The sequence below is a fragment of the Nomascus leucogenys genome, chromosome 22a (assembly GCF_006542625.1).
Source record: "Nomascus leucogenys isolate Asia chromosome 22a, Asia_NLE_v1, whole genome shotgun sequence".
In the NCBI taxonomy this organism is placed as follows: domain Eukaryota; kingdom Metazoa; phylum Chordata; class Mammalia; order Primates; family Hylobatidae; genus Nomascus; species Nomascus leucogenys.
Window position 1 is genome coordinate 147,815 of NC_044402.1, and position 11,172 is coordinate 158,986.

At 43.8% G+C, this 11,172-nt stretch overlaps 2 gene segments (V, D, J or C); both read left to right on the forward strand.

Moving 5' to 3' along the window:
- Positions 1–3,065: 3,065 nt before the first annotated feature.
- Positions 3,066–10,812, forward strand: LOC100587263. The segment is given in 4 exon segments: positions 3,066–3,168; positions 3,266–3,586; positions 8,575–8,585; positions 10,801–10,812. Coding segments are annotated over 3 exon segments (375 nt in total).
- Positions 7,800–9,781, forward strand: LOC101176815. The segment is given in 3 exon segments: positions 7,833–7,878; positions 7,962–8,272; positions 9,770–9,781. Coding segments are annotated over 3 exon segments (360 nt in total).
- Positions 10,813–11,172: the final 360 nt, after the last annotated feature.

The window sequence follows — 11,172 nt, forward strand, 5'->3', positions numbered from 1 at the left end:
ATGAGCTAGAGTGTTTGGTGTATTAAATCACTATTTTTTTAGCTTCTATGTTAGTTTTTTGTTTGTGTGTTAGCATTTGCTTTAAAATTCTATTAATCAGATCTCTAGTTGGTAGAAATTCATCTGAAAGTTTCTCCCATTGTTGTCCATTTTGATAGGATTTCCAGAAGATGTAAGAACCCTCTCTGCAAAAATATTCCAAAGTTGTGCACCATCTAGAAACATAGGTACTTAATTCTAATTTTTAACTTATTAAAAAGTTGTGATAAGTGCAAAGTTTTCTGCCTTCTGAGCTGATTTCACAACACACAGAATAATATATACTAAATGGAAGTTTGTACCAGTAATACAAATTACTGGTTAATAACCTCTACTTTTATTATTGAGGTATTATCCATCAATATATAATCTTAAATCAATGAGCTCAATGGGAATCTTACCTAAGTAATATACAAAATATTTTCCTGATCTTGACATAAAATAGATGTGAGCACATTCTTAGTATTCAGCCATGTCTCCTGTCTATTACATTATGAACCACATGCTAACTTTGAATTTACTTGAGACTTGTTCTAATTTCAAACTAGTTATTTTTTATCTTCACGCAGCTAGATAGTTATGTGTGGCTATTTTATCAGAGAGTGATAAGATACAATATTAACAATTTTCACTGCAGGCATGTCTAGGCACAATGACCTTGGTGGGTTGGACATTCTATGGGGACTCTCCCCTGTCTGCCCAGGAGAGTTCTCTGCCTCCTCCCTCTATCATTTTCCTCTTTGAAGAAGTACATCTAACTGCCGTTAGAATAGAGACAAGGCCAACCTTAACTGCTTCCAGCTGACAGGGGATGCTGTTTTGGGAAGATCTCCCTTGGAGGCCTGTCTGAGGGACCCAGTAAAAGGGAGCCATTATCCCAGGCTTCACTTGGATGACCATTTGGAGTTGATGCCTGAAGGTGAGAAGAGACAAACCGGGTTATTGGAAGACATGTATCAAAACCAAACGAGGTGGTAAGGACAGTTTGAAAACAAATCCGAGGCCGCTGACGCGCCCAGATAACTGCGGCTGTAGTTACGCCTGCTGAGGTCTGGGAGCATGGGCTCGGCTTTTGTTAGCTGCCTTGGACTTATTTTCCCAAAGAAAACTCCGGGTTAGGGGGACCCTGTTTATTCCAGTCACCTGGCATGATTTGCAGGATAACTGCTCAGAATTAAAATATTCATCCAGATTTTTATATAACCCATGCCTTCGTTTCTTCTGAGCTGCAGCCAGAGATCATTGGTTGGTTCACAGCGATAAGCAGAGTTACTCTAAAATGGAGGCAAATACTTAAAACTTATTTCTTCTCTCAGTTAATGGATTCTATAGAGAAAAGTAGCTACTCGGCAGGGGAATGTAAAAAAAAATGAGTAAACTATGATCTTATTCTGAACTCATTAACAACAAACCTAAAAAACCAATTGAAGAGACTGTAATTTAAAGACAAGTGTATGATATGTTTTGAGACATAATTTTTCTCTCTCCAGTTCTGATTTTTGTCAGAAACTAATCATTATAGGCCTGAGTTGTTTGCAAAATAAACTTTAGTCTTATGGTTGGTCTGATCATTTGCATAAAGTGAAGCCATAATAATTAATAATAATTCTGTAGGAAAAGCCTGCAAGCACCAGGAGCTTCACAGTCTAACAGTATGAGCACGTCCATCCTCCAGCAACTCACTGAGTGTTTTCAAGTCAGCCGGTTCTTAGCTTAGATAACATCCAGTTGGTATCTGTCCCAGGTACACTAATACATGGTTCTCTCTGCAGGCCCCTCTCTCCACAGATTTCAGGGGTTTTTTTTCCTCTGTGATATCAACTCAGATATGTTGAAGGTTTTTCCCATATTAGTGGTTTTTCAGGTTTGTTGTTAATGAGGTCAGAATAAAATCATAGTTTACTCATTTTTTTACATTCCCATGCTGAGTAGCTACTTTTCTCTATAGAATCCATTAACTGAGAGAAAAAATAACATTTTGTTAATGGTGAACAATTAAATAGTTTGACACATATTTATGTACCGGTATATAATGCAGCTTCAAATCAAGATATGCCTCCATCATAAAAAACATGGCTAAATTCTCAAAGAATTGTGCTCAGTGAAAGAAGCTAAGGAATTAAGAGTCAATTTTATATGATCCATTTGTATAAACTTTAGAAGATGCCACTATCATAAAATGAAGAAGATTTAAATTTTTTTTCTGAGAAAATGGTGTTGGGAATGATGGGGATGTGACTTAAGTTTCAGAGGAATAAGAAAAAAGATTTAGGGATTAATTTAATTATTCAAAACTAGATTGAAGTGCTGAATGAATGGTTGCAAACATAGCTCTACAGTTTTCAAATCATTCCCTATAAATTTGAATTATTTATTTTTTATACTTGAATAAAGCAATAACAAAGAAATAAATGAACATTTTTGCTAAAATGGAGCAATTAAAAGACTGATATTTACACAAGAAATATGACTGACTTCTGAAAATACACACACATGAACCGTGGTTCTCTCTGCATATTTAGGTAATTTACTAAAAGTTGTCATAACAGATGGGGAATCCTGCAGACTTCACCAGGCATGGGCCACGCTGCCCCGGAGTTGTCTCAGGGGAGCTGCCTCCTCTGGTGATTAGAGCACAGGCCCAGATAATAGGATTACATTTTTTAAGATGTGTAATCTTAGACACACAGCACAACTGCTGTGTTCCCTATGTAAATTATCTTCTGTAAAATGTAACATTGAAACCTGCATTAAATATATTGTGTAAATATGTAAAAATAAAATCAGATTATGAGAGCTAAATGATATCAAGGCACAATCACATAATATAAAATCATATTTCCCTGAATGATGGAATTACTGCCAATCTCCCCCAGGACACTTCATCTGCACTGAGCCTGGCCCTCTCCTCAGCCGTCCCACCCCAGAGCTTACTATATAGTGGGGGACATGCAAATAGGGCCCTCCCTCTGCTGATGAAAACCAGCGCAGCCCTGACCCTGCAGCTCTGGGAGAGGAGCCCCAGGCCTGGGATTCCGAGGAGTTTCCATTCGGTGATCAGCACTGAACACAGAAGACCAACCATGGAGTTTGGGCTGAGCTGGGTTTTCCTTGTTGCTATTTTAAAAGGTGATTCATGGAGAAGTAGAGACAGTGTGAGTGGACATGAGTGAGAGAAACAGTGGATTTGTGTGGCAGTTTCTGACCAATGTCTCTGTGTTTGCAGGTGTCCAGTGTGAGGTGCAGTTGGTGGAGTCTGGAGGGGGCTTGGTACAGCCTGGGGCGTCCCTAAAACTCTCCTGTGCAGCCTCTGGATTCACCTTCAGTAGCTATGGCATGCACTGGGTCCGCCAGGCTCCAGGGAAGGGGCTGGAGTGGGTGGCAGTTATATGGTATGATGGAAGTCAGAAATACTACGCAGACTCCGTGAAGGGCCGATTCACCATCTCCAGAGACAATTCCAAGAACACGCTGTATCTGCAAATGAACAGCCTGAGAGCCGAGGACACGGCCGTGTATTACTGTGCGAGAGACACAGTGAGGGGAAGTCAGTGTGAGCCCAGACACAAACCTCCCTGCAGGAACGCTGGGGGGAAATCAGCTGCAGGGGACGCTCAGGACCCACTGATCAGAGTCAGCCCCGGAGGCAGGTGCAGATGGAGGCTGGTTTCCTGTCAGGATGTGAGACTTTCTCTACTTCTTACAGTTTCCCGAGGGAACCTCTCTAACTTTAGAATTCTGTGCCTAAGAATGTCTTCTCTAAGTATTTGAAAGAGATTATTTTAATATGAAGAGCTATTCTCACTCGCACAAAATGTGGATTGATGCTTACTGGGATGAAACGTCCTCAAACATGGTCACCACAATCAGAGTCTGAGTAAGCTCAGGGCTTCCTGGTGAGTCTTCTCCTATCAGACCAAGGACAGGTACCTCAGTGAGGTTCCCCGACTAGAACAGTCTTTATGGATACTGATTGTGGGCGGCAAGCCACCCAGGCGCTGAGGCAAGAGACCGAGGACACGAGCTGGTCCAGTATAATAAAATATAAAACAAGAATAGTCATACCAGATATAGATCTTAGATATGACTATATATGAATATCATTAATCATTAGTTTGTAGCAATTACTCTTTATCCCAATATTATAATAATCCTCGCTCTATAATCATAACCTAGGAAAAACCAGGCCATACAGGGATAGGAGCTGAGGGGACACAGTGAGGTGTGACCAGAAGACAGGAGTGCGAGCCTTCTGTTATGCCCGGACAGGGCCACCAGAGGGCTCCTTGGTCTAGTGGTGATGCCAGCATCTGGGAAGATGCCCGTTGCCGAGCGGACCGTGGTCTAGCGGTAGCGTCAGTGTCAAGGAAAAATACCCGCTACTTGGCAGACCGGGAAAGGGAGTCTCCTTTTCCCCAGGGGAGTTTAGAGAAGACTCTGCTCCTCCACCTCTTCTGGAGGGCCTGACATCAGTCAGGCTTTCCCGCAGTTATGCGGAGGCCTAACCGTCTCCCTGTGATGCTGTGCTTCAGTGGTCACGCTCCTAGTCCACCTTCATGTTCCATCCTGTACACCTGGCTCTGCTTTCTAGATAGCAGTAGTAAACTAGTGAAAGTACTAATAGTCTCTGATAAGCAGAAATAATATTGTAAGCTGTTTCTCTCCTTCCCTCTCTCTCTGCCTCAGCTGCCAGGCAGGAAAGGGCCCCCGTCCAGTGGACACGTGACCCATGTGGCCTTACCTATCATTGGAGATGGCTCACACTCCTTACCCTGCCCCTTTGTCTTATATCCAATAAATATCAGCGCAGTGTGGCATTCGGGGCCACTACCGGTCTCCACATCTTGGTGGTAGTGGTCCCCCTGGCCCAGCTGTCTTTTCTCTTATCTCTTTGTCTTGTGTCTTTATTTCTATGCTCTCTCGTCTCTGCACACAGGGAGAAACCCACCGACCCTGTGGGGCTGGTCCCTACACTGATCACAGACAATAGAGGGTAGGCAGGGTCAGTGTAAGGCAGGACCTCACAGGTTTCACCTCTGACCCTTTTCCTGACACTAAATACGCAACTCAGCATCAGCACTGATCTGTGCATGCCCCTGCCCACACCCTCCATGAAACATCCGCTTTGGCTCAGGAAGAACCCCTCCTCTGCCTTTTTTCCTCCTGCCCCTGGTCCACATTCTTCTCCATCCACAGGCTCTCAGCAGCGCCTCCCATCCACACTAACCCTACGTGGGGTCGTACCTTGTCCACCACTTCCTCTCTCTTTTCTTCTGAGCTTTGCCTTTTATTCCAACAGCCTGTTTCCATCTCACCTGGACTTGTGTGCAGGAAAGTGTTTATCGAGCAGGCTTGGGCTGTGCAAACTCTGAACATTCTTGAAAAAGTGCTTTCTCAAGCCAGGTCCATATTCAGCTCCTGGGAGATGATATCTGCCTTTTTGGCATACGCCTCCTGGTAGTATTAGTAAACCACTTGATTAAGATAAGGTTTACATCTGTAAAACTACACATTATTTAACATACTTAACTCACTGAGTTTGGAGTAAGTATACATCTGCAAAGTTATCCCCACCATCAAGTCATAACCATAGCAATCACTTCCAAAACATTCCTCTTATCTCTCTTAATATTATGATTATTTTATTAGTTAAAATGTATTTTTGTTTGTGTTTGTCTGTGTCTCTGTGTGTGTAGCCTGGGTGCACACTATACTAGCTGTTTTCATAATGACTTATGGTGAATATCTATTATTGCTCAAGGGTCCAGCGTCTGAGCACTGGAGGTCAATTGTGCAGGTGTCACACACATCTGTGATGGGCCCAATAAACAGCCCGGGGCACCAGCACTCAGGTGAGCTTCCCTGGTGGACAATGCTTCACATGTGGTGTCATTCATCACTGCTGGGAGAACTAGGGACAAGAGACTCCTCAGGGAAAGAACACCTGGGAGCTTGTGCCTGGATTCTCAGGGCCTTCTCCCTGGTGCCTTTGCTCATTTTAATTCATATTCATTCACTATAATAAAGCTGCACCCATGAGAATAACAGCTTGTCTTGAGTCTTTTATTTCTACTGATTGAGGGGCCTGAGGATGGTCTTGGGACACTTAACACAATTACATCAGAGTTGGAGAATGCTAGAAAGTTCCTGACTGCTGACACATGGCTAGAGGACTTTTTATAATATCAAAGGATGAGAAAGTGTGGGATAAAAGACATTCAATACCCGGATGGCTACAGAATCACATGGCATGAGATGGCGTGTGCACTCCAGTAAGGAGCAGGAAGTGAAAGTGATCCATGGAATTTAGAAACGACAGACACAGCTTCCTAGCAGTTGTTCCCTGAATAAGGAAAAGTAAAAACAATGAGGAACAACCTGAATATGCAATTCATATCTGTGATAGCTAAAATAATAGTAAAAAGATGCACATCCAGGCCTGCACTGTGCCCTGTGAGCCGAGGCTGCTAGACTCCCATTCACCACCAAAGGGTACAGTTGTCCGGAAACAACACACAACACACAAGAGCGACACAGAAGGTAGCCCAGGGTTTGGGCTGGGGAGGGGAATCCACTAGACAACTATAACAAGGAGGATAGTGTGCAAAGTGGCATCATTTTGTGATATGATTGATATCATTAATTGATATCATCGGATTGTGAACAAAGTTAGCCAATGGCCTATGAGAGTGACTGACGTAGCAGCTTCTCTGGCTTCGTGTGCTGCAGATGAGAGGAGAATGTTTGGGAGGATGCTGGACCCACAGCTCACAACAGACACATGACAGACGGCTGTAGCTGATCACAGCCTCAAGTAGGATGTTTTTGATGAGACAGCTTCCCTGCTGCACTGGATATCAGATCCTATATAGTTTCAGAACCTGTGTAGTTTGTGTTGCCTTGGCTTTTCATTTGGATCTTTTAGGCGCTAATGAAATGAGTGGTTCACAAAAAAATGGGGCAGACACAGGGGATAGTTAAGGGCCTCCTGCAAGCAATGTGGATATCATAAAATAAAAGTTAAAGAATGAAAGAACTAAACAAGAAGGTGCTGGGGTTGACACAAAGGACTTAAAACAGCACTACCAGGAGTTGGGTGCAGCAATGGGGATCCCTTCAGTTCCATCAGCAATTCAGAGACCTAAACAAATATTCCCTATTCAGGTTGAACTGGCAGAGTGTAAAAATCTAGAAGACAAAATGGCCAGGAAAAATGTGCGATTTTGCACGGGTGAAGGTCTGGCAAGTTAATCATCTTGAGGACTGTTGAGGTCCTGAGGTGGTCCTGCCCTCGCTTGATGCCCAGGCCGTAGTCCAACTCATGCAAAATTGCCAGGGAATAGACAGTAGTTTTTTGGTAGTTCTTGTTATCAGGCATATGTGCATTTGAATTTTCTCTTCATGGCCTTTCCTGGCACTATTTCTCATTTTTTAATGCACATAGTTTCATCTAGATTTATCACCTTCACAGGGTCACAGAGAAGGGTGGAAGAAGGGAGGCCCTGGTTTGGGTCTTGAAGAAACATGGAAAAGAGTGTAGAGGGACAATAGCAGGTGTAAGGAATTATTGAGACCTTATTCTACCCCTCCCAGGAAGCTCAGGCCAGCCCTTTTCTGCATTTGAGGTTCTGGGTTATAAACCCTGTAGACTCCTCCCTTCAGGGCAGAGTGACAGCTATGCAAATGCAAGTGGGGGCCTCCCCACTTAAACCCAGGGCTCCCCTCCGCACTGCCCAGTCTCCCTCACTGCCCAGCTGGGGATCTCAGGGCTTCATTTTCTGTCCTCCATCATGATGGGGTCAACTGTCATCCTCGCCCTCCTCCTGGCTGTTCTCCAAGGTCAGTCCTGCCCAGGGGTTGAGGTCACAGAAAAGAATGGGCAGAAGGGAGCCCCTGATTCAAATTTTGTGTCTCCCACACAGGAGTCTGTGCCGAGGTGCAGCTGGTGCAGTCTGGAGCAGAGGTGAAAAAGCCCGGGGAGTCTCTGAGGATCTCCTGTAAGGGTTCTGGATACAGCTTTACCAGCTACTGGATCAGCTGGGTGCGCCAGATGCCCGGGAAAGGCCTGGAGTGGATGGGGATGATCTATCCTGGTGACTCTGATACCAGATACAGCCCGTCCTTCCAAGGCCACGTCACCATCTCAGCCGACAAGTCCATCAGCACCGCCTACCTGCAGTGGAGCAGCCTGAAGGCCTCGGACACCGCCATGTATTACTGTGCGAGACACACAGTGACAGAAACCAGCACTGAGCCCGTCTCAAACCCTCCACTCCGCAGGTGCAGAGTGAATTGCTAGAGACACACCCTCCCCAGGGACCTCTCTATTCATCCGGGGAGGAAACACTGGCTGTTTGTGTCCTCAGGAGCGAGAACCAGAGAACAACATGGGAGGGTTCCCAGCCCCTAAGGCAACTGGATGGGAGACCTGACCATGGGAGGTGGATTCTCTGATGTTCTACAAGGTTGTTCATGGTGTATATTACATGGTTAACATCAAAAGGCTGCCTAATAGGCACCTCTCCAATATGACAGTATTGTAATTAGTGAAAATTTTACACAGTTCATCATTGCTCGCTTGCTTTCCTCCCTCCTATCCACTCTCACTCCCTCCTTCTTTTATTTTCTACTTAATTTTACAAAATCATTTAATCACCTTTTGATTAACCTATTAATAGGTTATCTTTGTTTGGTCATTGTTTTCCTTTCAATAATATGTACTGAATAATTCATCTTTGTGCCAATTCATAAGTATTCTGGTATAATAAAGACTTCTTTCATAAAAATTGGATAAATTAAAATAAATAGATAAATTTTTAAAAACATACAATCTATCAAAACTGAACCATTAAGAAATAAAAAATCTGGGTTGACTGTGTTTGCTCATTCCTGTAATCCCAGCACTTTGGGAGGCCGTGGCCGGCGGATCACCTGAGGTCAGGAGTTCGATATCAGTCTGGCAAACATGGAGAGGACTCTCCACTAAAAATACAAAAATTAGCTGGACATGGTGGTGCTCACCTGTAGTCCCGGATACTCGGGAGCCTAAGGCCAGAGAAGGGATTGAACCTGGGAGACAGAGATTGCAGTAAGCCGAAGTCTAGCCACTGCATTCCAGACTGGGCAACAGAGTGAGACTCCATCTCGAAAAAAAAAAATCTGAACAGACCCATGAGTAAAGAGATTGAGTCAGTGATTTTTCAAACATCTCAAATCAAAGTCAAGAACTTCATGGCTTCACTACTGAATTTTATCAAAAATTTAAAAAAAAACTAGAATCTCTATACAAATTTCCAACAAAATAAAGAGGAAAAAATACATGCAAGCTTATTTTGGAAGGTCCTATTTCCAAAGCAAGGAAAAGACACTACAAATAAATAAAATTACAGGCTAATACCCCTGATTATCTAGTTTCAAAAACTCTCAAGGGTGATGACAAACCAAATTCAACAGCACACTAACAGTAGAATTCACCATGATCAGATGTGGTTTATCTATAGGATGCAATGAAGTTTCAACCTGCAGAAATAAATGTGACATATCAAATGAAAATATTGAAGGACTAAAACCATATGTACCATATGTCCATGTCAATATATGCAGAAAGAGCCTCTGTTGAAATCCACTACACTCTAATTTTTAAAAATCTGAACAAATTATGCATAAAAGATATATACCTCAACATAATAAAGACCACATATCACAAGCCCACATCTAACATTATACACAGTGATGAAAATTTCATTTTCCTCTAAGATTAAAAACTAGACAAGATGCTCACTATCACCAATATTATTAATCACAGCACTGGGCGGTCTAGACAAAATAGGCAAGAAGAAAAAAATAGAAGTCATGCATATAGTAATGAATAAATGTAAAATATATTTTTACATATTATATGCTCTTATTTATACAAAGCCTCAAACACTCTACCAAAAAAGATTGAAACTAATGAAGAAATTCAATAAAGTTGCAGAATCCAAAATCAAACATATTTCAAGATGGCAGGTTAAATGCATTGCTAGTGTACCTCTTTCACTTGGAAGGACAAACTGATGTAGAGAGATGAACATTGTGGACTTATTTTCAAGAAGCAATGCAGGAACTGAACAGAAACACTGAAATAATCTACAAACTTTCTGAAAAAGCAGGAAGCTGCAGCCTACACTGTGAGTCAGGTGAAGGGCTGGGAGTCCCCAGAGTTTGAGGGAGAACAGCCAAAAATTTCAGGCAGTGGTCCCAGGTTGAAAGCAGCTCTCAACAGGGGTGTGTAATATAACCTAGGGTTGGGACAAACTCCCTTGGCCAGGGCCTGGGTAGGGAAGTGTTAAAAGTGGGCTCTGCAAGTTTAGGAGCCATGGGTGCAGGAGCTGGTGCCCGGCTTTGCAGCAGACAGGAAGGGGCATGGCATGAAACCCATGGCTGCAGTCTCCACAGGGAAAGCTTATGACTCCTGGCATTTGCAGGTATTGATCACAGGTTGACTGGAACTCATCTCACTGCTGCCAGTGGAACACCATGGGAGTGGATGATCCTCACCAAGTGTGTGGGAACTGTGTGGGGCCTACCACCACCTGCCACTCCCCACCCCCTGCCCAAACTTCTGTGCAGCAGAGGCAGCCACGGTCCCCTCTGGAACATCATCCCAGTGGCCTGAGAACCACCCCTGTCCCCCACACCCACAGGGCCTGCTGCTTGCCCTACACACAGAGACTCAGAGCAGAAACCCACCTGGCCCAACCCTCACTTTGCTTTGTGCAGCCACCTGCCCTGGCAGCTTAACACAAAGGACAGCATCTTTTGGGAGCTACATAGCCACACCCACTGCCTGAGAATCCATAGTAGCCCCCATACCTGGGCAACACAAGGATTGCAAAAATCCCACTGCTAATAATGCAGCTGGTGCTCTTTTGAAAGCACCACCTCTTAGCTGGAGGCCAACCAACAGTCCATTACAGTATCTCCTGGTAGACTATCACTGCATCCCGGAAGGAGAAAATGACTGTGCGATCTCAGCTATCACCATGGCCTGCACCACTTTGGATGACCAGGAGATCCTGAGTCTCTCCATGTGACCAGTTCATTACTACTATAACCAGCATTCAAGAAAGCCAGTACACAAAGGCTATCAAT